Here is a 21,197-nt window from a genome sequence, read left to right on the forward strand (position 1 = left end):
TTTTTTTTTCAAAATACTAGCCAGCTTAGATTATTCCAGACTGTAGGTTTTCATTATAATAGCTTCAGAACTGTTTACATCTAGTCTATAACTTTTATGATTTTTTAATGTCACATTTTGCCCTTCAATTATTGAATTATAAATCAGCTTTTTACACTTTCTTAAAAATGTAAACATGACTCCTGCTACTTATTTGGATGAAGTCCCTACATGTTTCACTAACTTACTGATTGATCATTATTATTACTCACTTATAATTACTTTTTTAATTTGTCATCTTTTTATGTGTTACAGCTACTTTATGGTATCTCCTACTAGTCAACAAACTAGAGTATATGAATGGATGAGACGTAATTTACCTAAAGATAGTCCTATTGTATTAAATGATGTAACATCTATGTACACAGTTATAAATGTAGTTGGACCTAAAGCCCGATTATTGATGTCTGAATTATCAAATTCTGATATTAATCTTCATTCTTTTACTTATAAGGTTGGTGTTCTATTATTGATTTTGTTCTGTAAATTATGAAAAGTATACCTAAATTGTAAAATTGAATTTATTTTTATTCTTTGAATATAAGTCACCTCAAGTTCTCTAAGTTGATTCTTTTAATATTTTAAAAGAATCAACAATCAGCAAGCCCAAACAACCTGGTTACATTGTATAAATAATTCCCTGACACATGGACAAGTAAGTACACATTGTACCAGAAAACTCTCTCTCGCTCTCTCTCTATTCTTTGTGTGTGTGTGTGTGTATGTGTATACAAGTTCACATGCATATCCATATGCATATCACATGCATATCTGTTTTTTATTAAAGATGTCTGATTTTTTATTAAAGAAAAAAAGGACAGGAAAACATATGTTGGTAAACATAAGTTAACGGTAGTGGGTGGCTACTATATTCTCTCGCTTAAGATCGCCTCGTGGGAGGCGATCTTGGTGATTGCAGGCATGAAACCGATAAACATAATTGCGTCAGAGTAGCAACAGCATTATGTTGTCAAGAGGTTAGGTGAATTAACTTCTGACAAAGTTTGAGAAATTAAACAACATGGTAATGCATTGTGGCAGGCCAGATGGGATGAGATAGAGGCCGGATGTTATACACATGTTCTCTTTCCTTATGTTGTTACACGGCGCCTGTTGAGTACACCTGAATAAGTAAGTGATGCAATATCTTTCTGGGACAGGCTGCAGAGGTTTGACCTGGTGGGCTCAGGAGGAATGTGTCTGCAATACAGACAATTGGACGGTATACATCACATTCTGTGATTGTTCAAAGTATGAGTTGATATGCACAGAGACTATCTGTCAGCTCGATATTATCAGGTCGGCACTGAATCTCCATCTTAATTGGCAAAACCTGGCCAAATGGATAATAGTTGAGAATTTCATACACTATTTGGCAAAAGAAAGGATTGCCAAGGGCATTTAGGGTGCCATCTGGGCTTTCCTGGTTCTTTTTTATTTGTTTTGTAGTTGCTAATGTAATTGTGTGTTGAACTCAGTTATTTTACCTTCAGGTAGGTAGTGGATTTCAGTTCCTTTCTTTATTTTCATTACTCGGTCTTGTTTGAGACTTAACATACGATGTGTTTTTAGAGATGTGTTTTTTTAGAGATAGTAGTACACCGATGGGAAAGGCACATCTGGTATTCCACATTGGTGGCATCCTGACTGCAAGAACAAGGCCGAGAGATGCTTTTTGCCGAGATTTAGAAGATGACCTCCGGTAAAGCCCATAATGGCTAGGTATGGAGGGGGTGGTATGGCAACCACAACTGTCACAAGGTGAGTGCCTTCCCCTATAGGGTCAGGATGAACTTAAGTTTTAAAAAAAATTAAAATAAAGTTGTGCCAACTTTTTTCAAAACATTTTATAAATACTTATAATTATTTTTTTTTATAATTAATCGACAGGCTGAATGTAGTCAACAGGAAGAAAGTAATTTGAATCTATAAACCTGCACAGGACGAGTGAGCTACTTCATAAACTGTCTAGCCCATCTGTATTAAAAGTATTAAGAATAGTATCATCTTTTTTAAATTATTATTTTTTTATAAACTTCTTTGTTGTATTACAGAAAAAGTAACTAGTGAATTCCTTAAAACAATCTTTTTCTCTTAAAACAAATAGAAGGTATTGCAAATTATTTTGATTCATAGTATTTATTTTAAATTTAATTCCTCTATTTAAATTACATCCCTCAAGTGACTATTTAAATTAAATTACATTAATGCCCGTTGAATTAAAATTACCCTACTAGCATGTTTTTTTTTTTTTTACACTTAGTAAATATTGTATAATTTGGTGACTAAAGTCAGTACTACAACATTTAAAGTAAAGTAAAAATAAGTTCTGTAAGTTGATAGTAATTGATGTACCCACATTTACAACTACAATTTATTTTTATTTATTGAGAAACATATTTCTATATCTTTTCCCTTTCATTCAATTCACATAGAGTAGCCGGTAACTAATATGTAAACATTCTGTGTTATTCATACTTATTATAAAAATACACTTGTAATAGTACTAGAATACATTATGTAGGATACTGCTTCTCCTGCCAGCTGTAATTGGCTAGATTATAAGGTAGTATGAACTGAGATTTTTCAAAAATAAAGTCATAGAAAAAAAATGTGGCCTGATATCACAAATATGTGTCAAAATGGCTCAAATGTAGTCAGCAATATTTTATTTTATTTTGATAAATTCGGAATTGAGAAAAGGTGGAAAGTTACATTACTGAAGGACTAACAGCTGTTACTGAAGATTTCAGTCCTCAGAATTATACTGATGAAGAGGTAGTTTCTCTTGTCAAAAGGCAAGATGAAACAGATAGAGAACTAGAATAAACAACAGATAGAAAAATAGATGAAGATGCTGCAAACTAGAAATAGAACTGGATGACAAAGTAATTTGAATACTAGGAACCAATGATTTTGGAAAGTGCTGTATTTTATACTGATACAAAGCCATGTGCACCGACAAGTATTGGTAAGAATAATTTACATTTTTAATTTTTGGAAAACTGTTTTCAGATGTCAGATCTTTTCAAGTAATGGGTTTTTTCTATATTTGAATATTTAAAACTGACCTTTACATTTACAAATTTTTTCAGCCTTTGTAAAAAAAAACGTATATTTCTAAAAATTAGCAACATTCACTTTTTTTAAACCAAACTATAGAACTAATTATAGCATCATAATAATTTGGCCAGTGAGAAAAGAATAATTCTTTTCTTATAAAAAATAATAGTAACTCATCAACATCATTAGTATTCTGCCTGGTGTGAGGCCCCTATGCCATCACTGTCACCATTCATTTCTGTCTCAAGCCTTTCCCTTCATCCCCTTGTAGTTTACAGTGTTCACCTTATCTGTTAACTTCTTTCTGCCTTTCTTCTTCTATTGACCTTTACAATGCAGTTGTCAAAATTTCATTTCCTCTAACCACATGTAACCAGTTTTTTTTTTTTTGTACTTTCCTCATAAGTGCTCTTTCTTCTTTAATCCTATTCATTAATTTTCCAATCAAATTACACTTATGTTACCTGCACTTTTATAAGTGGAAATGGTGAAGGGGCTTATAATAAATTTAAAAAAGATAAATGCGTGAGCAGAGGTGGTGGAGTGGTAATTTGGGGGGATTGAAGAAAAAATGTTCCAATACAAAAGTTGTAGATCGAGCAAAAATCTACAACTTTTGTAGAGGTCACTTTTTAACATAACCTCAAAATTTCTGAGAAAAATGTGAAAATTTTTTTTTTTCATTTCTGCAAAAATAATTTAATTTTGGCAAAACTTGGTGAAAGTATACCTTTCTGTGTCTTAAATAACCACAAATTTTTTTGACATCAACTTTCACCAGAAATCGCAGTAATACCATTTTTCACCCCTTTTCAACCCCCCAAATCAACCCTCCACCACCTATTTTTTTTTTTTTATTATATGCCCCTTTACCATTTCTACTTATAAAAGTCCAGGTAACAATTTTTTCCCCCCTCTAAATGAGTTATTTTGATTAGTCTACATTACTTCTTCATTCCTCATTTTATCTGCCTAGCAATTTCTTTTTTCTTACTGAAGGCTGGCTTTGCCATTACTTTCCTTCCTTTTATTTCCATTGCACTCCTCCAGTTGTGTCACCATAATCCCTAATACATAAATATCTGTAATTTTTTACTTTTTTTATTCTTTCTTCCATGCCCTTACTATTAATCCTCTTTGATGTTTACTTCCATTATTTTAATATTTCCTATTCTTATTTTCATTGCATACTCTTTCATTCCTTTCTCCAGAGTTGATAACAATCTTTGAAGCACATATAAACAATCAGCTACAATTACCATATCATCAACAAACTTAACCTTACATATCTTATTTTTCATCCTTCCTATACTTATTCCTTCTTTTTCTTCTAATGTATTCTTTATCCAAGGAACTTTGCATAGTCAATTAGTAACTGTATGGGGCATGATAAATTATTTGTCATGCCTCAGTTACTACATTCATAAATTGCAAAGTAATCTAAAAGTAACATTTAAGAATTAAGAGTTTTCTTTTACAGAAACACTATTTGTTCTGTAGATGAATTTTTAAATAATCATATGTAAAAATAATCTCAAATTTCAGCATACTCATTTTACCATCAAAATTAATTGTTTTATTTGGTGCTGATTCTATATTCATTATTTGTTTTCAGTTACCTCATTATTTTTCTGTATTAATATGTATTATAATTACTTTTCATTAATTTTTTATTATTATTCAATGTTTTATGTATAATTTTATAATTTCCATAATTTTCCTCAATCATTTCTAGGCTAATACTGAAGCAGCACTTTTTTTTATTATCAATTGAATAGCAACCCAACATTTTTCTGATAATTTATTTAATGTTAATAAACATTAAATATTAAATGTTTAGATCTGAATCAAGTATTTGTTTATTTGTAATTAGATAAAAGTACTATCTGTTGTGTAATTATAACATTGTCAGAATAAATATAGTTGCTTTATTTTGTAATAAATGAGTATTGATTTTATTTCACAGAAAGTTAATGTTGGATATGCATCTGATGTTATGGTTATGGCATTTACCCATACTGGTGAACCAGGATTTTGTCTGTATGTTCCTTCTGAATATGCACTACATGTTTATGATCGACTAATGACTGTAAGATTTATTTTCTTTCGTAATATTTACTGTAATATTTCTGTTACATTGACACTTTTATATCAGTATACAAGGATACTTTTACCTCTATGATCGTTCATTAGTTTTCATTACTAATATTTTAACAGAGCTGTTAACAATCTGAAGAATGTGTGAGCCATCAGCTACAGTTACCAAAGATTTGAATCAATAAACCTCATGGATCATAATTTTCATCCTCCTATACTTATTTCTTCTTCTTTTTCTTCAGATATATTCTTTATCCAAAGAATTTTGCATAGTTGATGAGTAGTAACTGAAGCATGCTAAATTATTTGTCATTCCTCAATTACTACTTTCATAAATTACTAATTGATCTAAAAATATGGCAGTTAAAAATTAAAGGATTTCCTTTTATTGAAACAATATTCATACTAATTTCAACTAATATTTTAACAGTTTTGAGATCCATGGCATCATAAGTTTTTCCAAGCAGAAGGATGTATCTGCCTAGGTCAGTGGATATTTTATGGCAGTAAAATAGGTGTGAATGAATGATAATTCTGTGACAAAACTTTATATTTCTGTTATTTTTTATTATATAAAAGATTGTTGTTTTGAGTTAAAATTTTTACACCAAGCAAAATAGGTGTTTTTTGGGTGGGGGGGCTTTCAGCAGGTTTCTTGGAAAATGCTGGAAATACTTTCTTTTTTTTTTCAAAAGTATAAAACCATTATTTTGCCTTATAATTAATAATTCTGGCATAATCAGTGAAGCAGAAATGATGGCAAAATCTTTTATCAGCTATATCATGAAAAACTGTATGAACTTTTGTCTTTTTTTTACCAATAGAACATAAATTGGAAAATAAGAAAACACTCAAAAGCCATTTTAAAAAATCTATATCTATAAGCGTATGCCCATTTCAAATGTTTAACTATCAACATCAGCAGCAGAAACTTAGGAAATAGTGTATAAAAAATTAATTGATTAAATTAAAAAATTGGTAATAGGAAATAATAATAAATACGAATAAAAAAATAAACAATACTTTCAAAACCTGTAAATAGAAGAAATATAAAAATGCTGTTAAAATAAATCATACAAATAACTGTGGTAGTTTAGGCAATTCGAATTAAAAACTATATATATATATATATACACATCATACACTTTTACAAGTACATGAAAGTATCCACAATCAGATGGAAATGTCCAAATTTGACAACCAGTCCAAAGCACTCAGTCACTTGATGTAGAGTCCCCAGATCACCCTCAAATGCTCGAAGTGGGCACTCCATAACAATATCTTCTATTGTCTGCTCCTCCTCTTCTCAGTCACAGTCAGCAGATGGACAAAAACCTCACCTCTTCAAGGTGTAACAACACCTCCCTTGACCTGTCCTAATGCACTTCAACCTCAACCAGGTTTGGCGCGGTAATTGGAATCCCACAACCTTCTTTGTTGGATCTTGATCTGACATTGTTGAGTGGATGTTCATTCCAGCATTGTCGCCACTTGGAGGCCACGTCAACAGAATTGATACTTTCTAAATCAGCCCAAGGCTGATTGCGTAACCTCAGCCAAGTTGTTGGTAGATCTTGTAGGACATTGTACAAGGGACAGTTCTTATGAGAAGTGATCCTCTTGAGCAAATCTACCTTAGCTGCTTTCCTCCTCAGATCTTGTGGAGCAGTATTAGCCAGGACAGGCAACCACATAATGGGAGTAGATCTAACAGTACCAATGATAACCGTCATGGCTTCATTAAGCTGCACATCAATCTTTGTTGTGTGGGCGCTGTTTTCCCACACAGGGCGCAATATTCACCAGCTGAACACACAAGAGCAAGTGCAGCAGATCATAAAGTATTGGTGTTCCCACCCCAACTGCTTCTGGCAATCTTGAGAAGTAGATTCACTCTTGAGCCAAGTTTCTTAGATAACCTAATGCACTGTTGTTTGAATGTCAAGGACCAATCCAGGATGATTCCCAAATATATTAAATTGTGATTATGGGGCATTTCAATTCCATCAAAAGTCACATGTAGCTTCCTTAGGGCTTCTTTATTATTTAGATGGAATGCAGTAACCTTAGCCTTAATTGGGTTAGGCCGAAGTCTCCATTTATGGAATTAATCATTCAATTTCATCAGATAACCTGTCAGCACACTTCCACAGTGCATAAGATTCTTACTGTGAAAGACCAGTGCTAGATCGTCTGCATACTGAATTTTGTCTGGTATGTCATGGATATACAGGCTAAACAGAATTGTGACTAGAACTGATCCCTGAGGTAGGTCATTATTCAGAGTTTTCCATCTGCTAGCCTGTTCATTCAGGAATACCTTAAAGCACCTGTCAGAGAGCATGTTGCTCACTAGAAACTCTAGCCTTTGACATGGGATGACCTCAATAAACTTTGACATGAGTCCCTCCCTCCACTTAGTGTCATAAGCTGCTGATCCACAAAAACTGTAGCCAATTTTAGACCTCGCTGAAATCCAGCCCCCACTAGAGTTGTCAATATTCAGACCTGATTGCAGCAGCTCTGATGCTTCCTAAAGCCACCCTGCTCGGCGGGGATGATTTGATCACTGGCCTCTTGAATGCAATTTAGAATAAGCCTTTCGAGCTTATAGATCATGCTGAGTAGCGATACTGATCGGTAGTGAGAATCATCTTTGCCTGATTTCAGGATGCCAATTACCTTAGCCTGTTTGAAAAGTTTCTGCAATTTTCCAGTTCTCAGAATTTCATTGAAAAGTTCAATGAGCCACAAGCTATTTTTAGGTCCAATGGCCTTAAAAAACTCCAAATATATGCCATCAAAGCCAACAGCTTTATTTCCATTCTGCATATTCAATGCTATATCAAGCTCCTCAATTCAGAAGTCATGTGAGTAGTCTGGCTGCAGTTTCAGATGGGACTTCTTTATGTACAATTCATTTTTCGTAGTTTGTGTATGTGCCTTTTCTGTTTTAGTTTTTGAAATCTTCATTATTCTGGATCATTGGCATTCACACGTGTGACTGTACTTGACAACCTTGGATCTGTACCAAACTTCCTTATAAGGTCACAGGCCTTCTGACTAGAATGCGTAAAGTTGTTGAATCCTGGTGTTGTTTTATGCCATCTTTCTCTCCTGTTCTTATTGAGATTTCTCAAGAGGCCATCAGCTGTTGTGTCATTATGCGACTCCTGGTACTCAGCGTATAACTCATCACACTCTTGAGATCATCCGGAGTTGTACTCTTGAAAAAACATGTGGAATATATCTCCTGGCATTAACTTTAATCACACCCACAAATCACTCATAATTGGATGTAATTGGAGAAATTCAGTGAACAGTATTATCAAGTCCTCTCTGAAACAGTTCCCAGTTCGCAAGCTGAAAATTCCATCGAGATTGAGGGACAGAGGTGACTAATGGAATTTCAGTACCATAATGAATTATGACTGGCCTATGCTGGCTGCATAGGAAAGACCCGATGACCTTTCACTGTGTTATGTCATTATTTCCAGTTCTAGATTTGATTTACAAATCAGGACAATAATCCTTCAGTCATCTACCAGACCAGAATGTTCCTGGATCTTTAGCATTGTACACAACCTGGAGATTGTACATATCCATCCATTCATTTAGAATAGCTTCGTTGCTGTCCTCTTCCTGATATCCCAGGCATGGCTATGGCTGTTGAAATCACCAATATGCACAACCAGATGACTGAAGGATCTTACAGATGTATTTGGCCAACTAACTTGCGGAGGTTTGTAAATATTTACAACAGTGGTGTCTGCAATTTTCACAGCCAAAACAAAGACATCTGCTGTTCTGTCTTGATAAGTTTCTTTGTAATCAGTGAGATGGGACCTGATATATTTTGCAATGCCATATTGTTCATCATTTATGGCCCCAACCAGAACATATCCATATAATCTTCCCCTTCCATAAAGATGTGTGTCATCCTTGGTGTGAGTCTGCATTGCCACAACATCCACAGCATTCTGCAGCACCAGGCATGAGAGATATTGACTATTAGCAGATGAAATCAATTCAATGTTCAAGTGACCTATGCGTAAGTTGTTACCAATGGGGATTGATGAGTGCTCCATGCTTGGTTGGTCCTGAAAAGGACTATTCATAGATAAATTCTCCTGCATACTTGTTGCTATATAGCAGCACCTTCATGGAAGAATCAGCCAGTACTAGACCGTTGCCCAGGGATCGCCCGATTGCAGTAACCACAATCTTTGGGTGTTTTTAAAACCGCAATTAAAAACTTAAAGTTTCCTTAAAAATCTAAACTATTGAAATCCCCCCAACTCAGATTATTCATTACAACCTAATCTTTCTTATATAAGGATTTGTGTCAGCTTTCCCCAATCTTACTACTCTATTTTTCTGAATTAAGGTTGTTTTTCCACGTTATGTAAATTTTTTGTCAGTTTTTTTCTGTATTCTTTCTGTAGTAACACCATTGTATCTTTAATAAAATTCATTTTTCTGCAAATAAACTCAAAGACCAAGTGTCACCTGATTTGCTATAAACCGTCTCATTAAAACCTGTCGTAGTATGTTGCATATGATGAAAAAACGTTTTGGTATACATCAGTGTGCATACATTTTCTTTATTTATCTAAATTGATTTAACTAGCTTTACAGATTATTTTAAGTCCAAAAATTGTAACGCATTTACTTTAAGTTTCATACGTAAATTTTATGTTATTGTTTTTTTTTATTAACTTTTTAAAAAATTTTCAATATGCTTATAAGTATCAAAAAAGTAAACATATCTATATTGTTCATGTATTTCAATCAAACTCATAAGAAATATTAAAATTCTTTACTATGTTTCATTTTTATGTTATGAAAAGATTAGTTAGGAATTTATTCAGTGAGTTTCCCTCCCGTTGGTTTTCGACTTTTTTTTTTTTATATAAATTGTTTAACTAAAAAACATTAAACTATTTAAAAACCTGTTTACCTTGTGTACCTGTCTATTTTATAAGAACCAATCCTTCAAAATCTCTATTGTTTCCATGATGGAAAGAAGAATAAAAAATTATATTTGAATAATCATTGGAAAGTAGAATAGATTTTGTCTTTCTTAACAAATGAAATGTACTATTCAACAATTATATTAGTTGTTGAATAAGTGGTAATGAATAATTATCACTTACAAGTTACCCACAATTATGATTGCAGAATAAGTTCTTAAAAAATAATGAAGGTGTAATTTACTACCCTACTAAATGGCATTTGTATGTGTGTCTTTATGTGCGCCACCCCTTAGCTTAGCACCGCAATGTACCAATCACTAGTGGAAAATATCGGTTTGCTAGTACATGTCTCCTGGTGGTCAGGTGTTATATTATGGTGTTATATATTATATTACTTGTTATTATTATATATCGATATCTATGTGAAATATATGTTGAAGTTTTGGAAAAATTATTCCTTTTTAACTGGATCCGAATTTTTGGACGAAATCGCAAATATCTCAAAAACGGTTGATCCTAGTGCTCTGAAAAATTTGTTTGACCCACCTCCATGCGGCATCCCCATCTGCTCCCAGTAGTACCCATTGGATACTACTTTTATTTCACCGTCAGAAATTGGGAGGGGATGCGATGGGGTGCCACTGTAATATCTCGGCAACCGCTTGTCCGATTTTTAAGAGTCAAACTGCATATGTATTAGCAGGTCAAGCGTTAACTGTTTAATGCATCAGATACACTCTTGATTGACCAGATCTTGGTTATCCATAAATTAAATCGTTTACCCCTATGTTTTGATTGCACTCACCCACTGTAAAAAATTCCAATCCGATATTTTGCTAAATATGCTCAAACCTGTGCACTAGTGCAGCTGTAAAGTATAAACTTACTTTTTAAGACTAAAAAGGAGAAAATAGAAAAGTATAAAAAACTCTTAAAAACCACTCTTAAATTCCCTAAAAAGTAGAAAATAAAAAATATGCAAAAAAATGTTAAAAAACACCACTCTTAGATTAAAGCATAAAATGTAAAAAATAATTTTAGGTCAGTATCTCAGAATGGAATTCACAGAAACCTTTGATGGTGATATGTAAGATTATGTGAAAGTCATAGGTTCAGATTAAAAATTTGATGTTTATGCAGATTTTCTCTTATGCATATTTGCATCCCACTCTTTAGGCCATTAGCTTGTTGTCAAATCCATTCTGAGATACCATCCTAAAATTAATTTTTTACTTTTTAGTGTATTTAATTTAAGAGTGGTGTTTTAAAATTTTTTTTTACATACTTTTATTATTTATGTGATTGTTTTTCTTCATAAAATAATGAACTATGACCAAAAAGTAGGCACTGGAATGTACCAATCGTAGCAGAAAATCCTGATTTGTTGGTATCAATCTCTAGATTTAAATTTCCAATTTAACTTTCGTTATATTAGTTTTCATCATTCAAAAAAAATATTTTTACACAAGAGGTAATCAATTTTGGGCTGAACACCTAATAATCCCATTCTGAGATTCCGCCTGCCAGGACAACCTGCTCAGAGGGCCTAGCTGTGGAGGCATGCCATAGGCACACCCTATAACTAGTACATAATAAAAGGCACTTGGCTTATAAAGATAAGAGACCAGAGAAATTGGCTGTAGCCTAGCATTACCTGAAAAATGAACACAAAATTAGTACATATCAATAATATATTAGAAATGAGAGTTTAAAAAATGTATGTAATAAACAGTGATTAAATAGTTGGGAAATTTATTTTTATGAGTAATGATGCAGAAACTTCATTACTGAACAATAATAGGGGACTAGTATCTAGTAGCTCCTCTTCGGATTTTAAATTTTATTAAAAATCTTTATGAAAGTTTTCAACCATACAAACACTGAACAGAATCCTCTCTCTTGAATGTTACTCATATTAAAGATATCACTCTGTTTTTTAGATAATTTTTTATCTTATATATAAATTCTATTAAATAAACCACCTAGTACAGAATAAAGACATATCTTACCTTAATTTTTCATGAAATTACTTTCACAGGATCCTACATAAATTCTGTTATTGCATAATTCCGTTAAATTGAAATAATTCTGTTATTGCAGTAACAGAATTATTTCAATGACGACTGAGGATGCGGGATCCTGTGAAAGGACTTCAATATGCTGTACTAGGTCGTTTATTTAATTGAATTTAAATATAATTTAACAGTACAAAGGAATAATATGAATCTTAAAAAGATTAATTTCAGTAGCATAATCTTTTATCTGTCTAATTTGTATTCTTTTACATATGTCTCTTGGCTTGCTTTAGGTCATGGTTGGAGGTTTCAGTGGTTTAATTATTTTTATACTAACTTAGATTGCCTAGAATGACTTTCCTATTTATTGTTACTTTTTATTGTTATTCTAAAACCACTGTTTAAATTCCTCAGTTTATAGTGTTCTGTAATTACTACCTTTTTCCTTTTTTTTTTTTTGTCAAATATATTTTCTTTTTAATTTACTTAATTATTTTCTTATATATGCTATTTTTTCTTTGTCTACTGATGATAATTGTTTAATAGTCAAACTGGCCACTAGTTTTAAATTTTTAATATGATTTAAAACTAAATTTTGAAATGAAAAGAGATGAAATATTAAAGCATTGAAAAATATGAGAAAATTATCTTGATAGTCCCAGAAAAATTTGTCTGTAAATATGCCTGTGACTGAGAAGAAAAGGAATTAAAAATGTGGTTTCATCTCGCAGAATATAACCCTGGTTATTTTTTAAGTTATAAGCTAGACCTAAAGAAAATTATCAAGGACTACAGGACAATCTCAATGAGAATGATGAGATGAATCTTCAGCAACAAAGCTACATTGCATGTTTTTGGGGGTTCATTCACAGATATAATCAAAGTTTGGGCCATCTGTAACAACTCATTGAACAGGAATTCAATTCTCTAGAAGGAAATGTTTGATATGTGTTCATGGCTGTTTACATAATCATTGTGAAGCTTTCATTGACTTACAAATGAACATTTTTAAACTGTTTGCTTTTTCCAGAATATGAGAAGTTAATGTTCATTTGTAACAGAAGGGCTTCTCCATTTTACACAAATTGTTCTGGTGATTTTCTCAATTGGTCATTTCACTTGCAATGGATTTAAAGAAATGGCTCTAAACAATGCCCTCTGTGGACTTCCTGAACTTACTCATGAGATTTTTTTTATTTCTGGGGCTTTGTGAAACAAAATCCTGGAAATAATAAATAGAACCAAAACTATATTTATCTGTGAAATCTACCATTAAACTGCAGAGGTAAGTTCAAAATTAACTTGTGATGTTCTCAGCAGAATATATCAGGAACTGGATTACCTCATTGATGTATGCAGGGCGACTCCCATTGCTCCCATTGAAATATCTCTCTTTAATTTGGTTTTTGTTGTATATTTCTATAATTTTTCCTTTTAGTTACAGTAATTGCATTTTTATGAACTAAGTTATTAGAGATTTAACCTTGCACTGATACTGCAGTAATGAAAAAGATTGTGTTTAAGACCAGTTTTTTAAATAAACTTTATTTATTGCAAACAGAAAAAGTTGAAGTGAGAACTCCCCTTCACATAAGGGCTACTGCCGCTGCTGTTTACTACAGTATTATTTCTGCAGGTGTTATAGATGTGAACTATGATTACCAGTGTTTAGGAAAGTAAATTTCCTATCCCTTTTTACATTATATATTTTTTTACTCTCTATCTTGGTTCAACTTAAAATCCCATACAAAGATTTTTGCAATTTATTTATTGATTCATTTACTTTACAAGTATCCATCCAATTACAGAGATAATTTTTTTTTCTAATGAAGATGAGGATCATATAATGAAAAAAATATCAGTATCTTGCTGGTATTTTTCTAAATTTGGCTGTTGTTTTTTTTACTTTTCTGAAACTAAAATACCAAGTATGTTTCTGGAATGACAATCCACTGTGATCATACGTCTGACCTTTAACAAACTAGGTAAAGAAACATGTGAAAACCGTGACTAATATCTATAAAATTATTTATTTATGTAAAAATATCAATCGCTTTTTTTGTAAATATGAATACTAAAATAGTTTAATTTTCATAGTGTAGAAAAAAGTAAAAACCCCACAATTTTACCATTCATTATTATAATTTGTACTTAATACAACATTTTATATTGGCTAGAAAATTTCAGTTTTTTCCATTTTCTTTTTTTTCAGTACCATAATACCTGATTTTGAAGAAGGCTCGACTTCTAAACATCACTCTGTATAACAATATAAACAGAAGGAAGTATTATTTTGTTTATAGCCATTATGACTACTTAAAATGTTTAAATTCTTGTCCATCTTCATGAACATTCTATTCTACTGAAGATTGTTACTATTTAATCTTTAGCTTGTTTTTAATGATGTATATTTAATAAACTGATTGTGTTCATAAATCGGTTTTATTTTAGGTTGGTCAAGATTATGGAGCCAGAGATGTGGGCTGTTTAACTCAAAGATTCATGCGCATTGAAAAATTTTTACCATTTTGGGCTGAGGATTTAAATAGTATTACTACACCATTTGAAGCTGGAGCTGGATACAGAGTAAAATTAGATGTAAGTAAATACAATAATTTACTTACATTTCCTGCTACATTCCAGAAGTGGCCTGTCTCATGTCAGGTCTAAAATTATTTGGTATACCACCCAACAATTACAAATACATTAAGTTATTCATAATTCTTGTAGATCACAGGTATTTTATTATTATCTGGCATTTAAGTCTGTTTATTTTGTAGTTATGCTTCCTATCTCAATCTATTAGAATCATTGTAATTAAAAAATTACTGGAAAATAATTTAATTTACACTGAGATTATTTAGAGGTTCCAAATGCTGTTATAAATTATAAAATCATATTTGGTGACCTTTTCCTGTTGTGACTAGCTCTGAAGAAAAAAAATTTCAACAATAAACTAATTAAAATTTTATGATTAGAGGAGTGAGGTATTAAACAATTTATTAATTCACTAATTGTATCATTGCTACCAACTTTACTTAAAGTTTATTTAACTATCACCTTCATTTGATATCATCTAATTAATTTAAGACTCAGAATTTATTAATTTATTTGAATCTAAATATGTAGGTTATATTTTTTAGTTACACTTGATAAAGTTTCACATTTGAAGTGAAATTCGTGTTACTGGTTTGTATTTTTTGTTTTATGTATTAATTGTAATATTGTAAAATTTTATAATGGTTGGTTTACCTGAAGATTTATGAAAATAGAATATTTGTGATCTAAGTATTTATTTTTACCATCTACATAGTGATTTATTTATGATCTGAATATTTTTATTATATTCAACCAAGAAATATTTATTTATGATTATTTACATGCGCGCACACACACACTCACAGATACTTACATACACACATGCTACTCTATTATTTCAAGAATTTGTTGGGACTATTCATTTCTGAAAATATAATAATGTATGTTTTTTTATACTCATTTACTTTTACTTTACTATATCAGTATACTGATTTTCTCCCATTATTGAGGAGTGTTGATTTTATCCAGTTCAATGATGAATAAATTATTATAATTAAAATTTCATTTGCTTCTTTAATTATGTGCATATTAATTATATATTAGTTTTTTTTTTTAAATAAATTAGATTTTTTTTATGTAAAACAATTATTTGATTATTATTTTTTCCTATATTTTACAAGTTTTATAAAAGATGCCTCAGTGAAAGTTGTAGAATTGCAACTTAAATTATGTTAAGGTTTAAAGAAAATGTTTGTTGTATTAATAGTGTATTGAGCTTTAGGTGTTTTATTTTGTTTATCTCTTTTTTATAGAAGGGTTATTTTATTGGTAAATTTGCACTGCAGCGTCAAAAGGAACAAGGTGTTGAAAAGAGATTGGCAATGTTTGTTTTAGAGGATATAGATCCTGATAAAGATATTTGGCCGTGGGGATATGAACCAATATATCGTAATGATCAGTTTGTTGGAATAGTTACATCTGCTGGGTGAGTAATGCTTGGAGTTTATTATTACTTTTTTTAAAGAAAGCATATCCTTAAAATAACTAAGAAGTAATAACAATAAGTTATTTTCAATCAAACCAACGAAGAGCATATTTGCAACATAAAATAATACAAACTACTTACTGAAAGAAAATTACTCTTCTCTGTAGGAAAACTTGTGTTTGAGATTACTATCAGGAGAATAATTCTTTACTTATAAAATTATTGTAAACAGAACAAATGAAAACTTTTAAGTCACATTTGGTTCACAACTAATTAAGTTTACATAAATTTGCTACAGATAAACTTAACATTTTATTTTTATATTTTATTAGAATTGTAAATAACATTACTTTTACCTCTATCTTTTTTTCTGTTTAGCTTTGGGAATGACCATGGTATTGCTTCAGAGGATGATGTGTATGAATGAAGTGTAGTCTTGTACTATCTCAGAATGAATATTCCTGAGATGTTGTGGTTAATTGAAACCCAATCACCAAAGAACACTGGTATCCGCTGTCTATTATTCAAATCCATATAAAAGTAACTCCCTTTACTAGGATTTGAACCTAGAACATTACCTTTATCTATCTATATAATTATTATTATTTTTTATGACCATACAGTTCACTTTAGTCAGCCCATTGTCCAAGTCCCTTTGATGGAACTGCTTGGGCCTAGTGGTCCTTCCATACTTTTTCATACATTCCAATCTTTGTGCCCTTTCTAGTGTTGAAAATGTTTGTGTTGAGTTTTTTCTTGTGAATGTGAAGCAAGTTTTTTGTTCTTGATTTTCTTGTTTAATTTTATCTTATCTGTGGTGTCTTCTGGTGTAAGGCCAATTTTCTTCAGATCCTTTCTTATTTCTCTGACCCATCTGGATCTTGAATTGGTGTTTTTTAAGTCAAGATCGTACTGTACTAGCTGTTTCACAAGTTCACAAAGAACATACCATTCTGGTGGAATCCAGCATGACATGCTGGCACCATAAATGGGGTTGTAGCAGTAAAAAAGCAACACATATTTCAGAGAGTGTTAGCTTACACTTTACACTGTTCTATGCTAATAATAGAAAAAACAATGTGAATAAAGCAATATATAATTATTTTTCAAACGTTTTACTTTTATTATTTACGTTATTTTTATTTATTTTATGTATTTAAAAATAATTAGCATGTTCTTTTTTTTGTTTTTTTTTTTTAGTTATGGTTTTACATTAAACAAACTAGTTTGTCTTGGTTATATACGCCGTGGTGGACACCAGATTGTTACAGCAGATTATATAATGGATCGTAATGCAACTTATACAATTGATGTTGCAGGCAGGAGGGTATTAGCTAAAGCGCACATATCAGTACCTCAAGCATTCACCGCTAGCTCTAATAATGAGAGCAGTAAACAGTATAGACCAAAAGTTGTTACAAGTCTTAAAGCATAATGTAATTTCCTAGCGACATTTTAATTAAGTGTAATGTTAATTGAGATTATGTTATTTTTAAACTAAGTTTGATAATTTGTATTTGCTGCCCAGTTTTAACATACTGTTAATTGAACCACAACAAGCAAAGTACTCCAGTAATAAAAGCATTGAAATCCAAGTAAAAGTTGCTTGATCTTTACTTGAATGTGAAAGCTGGCTCATGATTATGCTGATTAAACTAATCAGCTTACTATGATCTTGTAATATTGAATGCTATTTAAATAACCCTCAGTTATTTTATTTATTGATATAAATACAAGATTTAAGTAGACATCTAACTTAAGAGCATTAGTTTTATTATCACTTCAATATGGGTATCACATCACATTGTGACACCCATATATGGGTGATGTTAGTGACACCACAATGTGGATGGTATTGTAAGTGAACAATGCAAAAATCATTTCTATTAGTGTTGCTTATATTCAAATAGTAACTTTGTATATACGCAATCCATTAATAAAAATTAAAATAAATTTGTTTACCTAAATAGAAATAAAAGTCAGTAACACTGATACATTTTTATTCATAATGTATAAACAACAGCACTGTTTAATATTTTTTTCTTTTCTTTTTTTTTGTAATATTAGAGGAGTTATAAACCTTCAGTGATAATACAAACATAAAAATGTTTTCAAAGCATTGTGTGTGTGTGTGTGTGTGTGTGTGTGTGTGTTTAATTTCATTTTTTTCATAAAATCATTTGTAAATTCTTCAAATTTCCGTCTATATGATTTCATAAAATAGTTTGACAGTTTTCATTAATTTCATGAACTTTTCTTCTAAATGCTGAGAATGATAATAATGCCCTATACTAATTATTACAGATTCTTCACATAATCTTTCAGTGGTTTCAATATAATACATCTTCTTATCTTCCACAATCCATTGAACCATTATGTGAAGAATCTGTAACAATTAGTAGTGCATTATTATCATTCTTAGCATTTAGAAGAAACAAAGGAAAAGTTTATGAAATTAATAAAAACTATCTAACTATTTTATGGAAATGATATAGACGGAAATTTGAAATTTTTCTCTCCTGTTAATTTTATTATCCTAGCAGAAAATCTTATTCTCGTATATATTTTAGAGCCAATTCTGCAACCAACTTGAAGGGAAAAAGTTTCTTAGTGTCCTGTCCCCCCTACATAGTTTTCACAAGGTGAGAATATTTTACTGAGTTTTTTCCTATTTAATTTGAAATTAATTAAAAAATGCTTTTTGGGGTCATCTTATTTTATTCATTAGGTTATATTTTTAATTATAAATAAAAAATATATTTTTATCATGAATATTATGTAAAGCTTTGTTCGGTATTACTATGTGTTTTATAAGATGGATTCAGTATTAATTTTATAATTAATGGAGGTAAGAAGTACTTAACTTTTATTGTTAACCATAATTACTCAACAGTTTATCATTTTTTAAAGATAATTTTCATTTATTGTTACATGGAATTGAAATACAATTTAAATTGCATTCATGATGCAAAATGTGAGTCAGAACTTAACTCTTATTTAAGCAGGCAATTGTTATTTGCTTAACTATATAAAGTTGGTCAGTGACGTGCTCATGATAAAATATAGTAATACATTGAGTTTTCAGTTTGTTCATTGAAAGATATTCTCATGACATTTAATTATTAGTGAAACTTTGCAAACTACAGAAATTTTGTAGGACTGTGAAGGCATCATTAGATGAACCTTGATAACCAGATGTAATAATATTCAATACAGTTAAAATAAATTATTTTAATCATGTAATCCCATGTAAATGACAGCTTTAATTTTTTAATTTGTGCACAGGTGCCTTTTGTAGAAAGTTTTATTTTTAAATATGTAACATTTTATTTAAAACCAACATTATAATAACGTTCTTTTTTGTAGTTTTTTTATAAAAATATTTTTCCAAGAGTAATAAAACTATTGAAATCCAGGTATTTCAAAATTTCTAAGTATTGGTTGAGTAAATATGGTGCAATACTTTTTTTTATTCATTATGGAATTTTGTGATTACTATTGTGATAAATTTATATTATTAATTTCTAATATTGTGTATGTATGATAGCATAAATTGGTACTAGATAGTATAAAGGATATGTTACATATTGTAAATACTATTTTTATGTGATTTATTTCAATTTAATTTTTTATTGGTTTAATCTCAATAGATTGAGTAGAATTGAACCCCAGTTTTTTAAACTTTGTCTCATGAAAGAAAATGAAATAATTATGATAAACTGGCATTTTTTTAATAAATGTTTTCAAAGCATAGCATGTATTTGTTTTCTTTAGATACTGAGGATTATGTCACAGCAGAATCAAGAACTGAATGAACAGGAGAAGATTTTGCTGTGATTAAACAGACGTTTACTCACTGTTGAGATTGGTATTATAATAATTTTCTGATCAACTTCTAATTACAGTACTAATTTTTGTAAAACATTTCTTACAATATAGATTACAAAAAAATTTTGTGTGTGTTTAATTAAATAAATATTTTAAAAATGATTGAGTGTAAAATTTTCTGAAAATAATTTTTTATTGTCTTTGTTGCCACTTTGAAGCCAGATAGATATATTTAAAGAAATTGTCTGCAAAGTTAGGTTTTGACTGTAATGGAGGTATGCTGAAGTCTACATTATCCTGAAAGAAGAAATGTCTGCTTTTATCCAGTGGGAAGTGTTGGTTAATGCATTACTCATGGATGAAGCATCTCAACAAAACTGAGTAACATTTTTCTTAATGCTAACATTAGCAAGTGGAATTGTTAGTATTAGGGGAAAAAACAAGCTCAAGCATTTGAAAATATAAATCTTCTAGTCCCACAAAAGAATGAAAAGGAAAAAGATATGTTTTATTTAGTTAAATAAAAGCTCCAAAGTTCAGTTTCTTTCTTAACTGCTGTGAACATTGTTTATGGAACACTCAAAAAAATCCCACAGACCAGTCAGTCATTGAATTAGTATTAGAAGCATTAGGTTTGAGTTAAAAAAACAAATTTATCATAACTATGTTAAAATTTATTATTATTTGTAGGATATTACTGTTTATCCATTCTAAATAAGTATAATGTTCGTGAAAGCTAATATTTTTTTTTTTTAGTAAATAATTTACTAATCATTCATTGAAAATTATTTTTCACTTATAACCTTCTCATTAGCTCCATTAAGTACTTTCACAAGATTTCTGCTTCATCAGAACACACTTATTAAAAATTCTAGAAAACTTTTCATGCAATAAAAAAAGACATTTGGTTCATCAAGGTATGTATGTGGTATCTTGGCAATATGTATAAATAATTAATCAACATCCTTTCAATATCTAGAAAATTAAAATTATACAAAAATACAGAAAATAGACTGCAAAGTTTGTAGAAATGTAAAAATATTTATACTTCTAAGGTAACATTAGGATTAGTTTTTCAATTCACTTTAATATTCAGACAGACTTTACTAATCGTACATATAATACACAGGTTCTGTTCTACTAGATGCCATGAAT

General features: G+C 30.5%; 1 protein-coding gene across 4 annotated transcripts in view; it reads left to right on the forward strand.

Moving 5' to 3' along the window:
- Positions 1–20,204, forward strand: part of LOC142321913 (pyruvate dehydrogenase phosphatase regulatory subunit, mitochondrial-like) — a 128,816-nt gene extending 108,612 nt beyond the window's left edge. For 3 of the 4 annotated variants that reach the window (XM_075360429.1, XM_075360430.1, XM_075360432.1), the window contains 5 exons: positions 295–493; positions 5,069–5,191; positions 14,642–14,788; positions 16,042–16,214; positions 17,415–20,204. In XM_075360429.1, the coding sequence (XP_075216544.1) occupies positions 295–493; positions 5,069–5,191; positions 14,642–14,788; positions 16,042–16,214; positions 17,415–17,649 (877 nt within the window). In that variant the 3' untranslated portion in view covers positions 17,650–20,204. The remainder of the gene's footprint in view (positions 1–294; positions 494–5,068; positions 5,192–14,641; positions 14,789–16,041; positions 16,215–17,414) is intronic. The other variant, XM_075360431.1, reaches the window with a different exon arrangement.
- Positions 20,205–21,197: the final 993 nt, after the last annotated feature.

The sequence above is a fragment of the Lycorma delicatula genome, chromosome 3 (assembly GCF_047948215.1).
Source record: "Lycorma delicatula isolate Av1 chromosome 3, ASM4794821v1, whole genome shotgun sequence".
In the NCBI taxonomy this organism is placed as follows: Eukaryota; Metazoa; Arthropoda; class Insecta; order Hemiptera; family Fulgoridae; genus Lycorma; species Lycorma delicatula.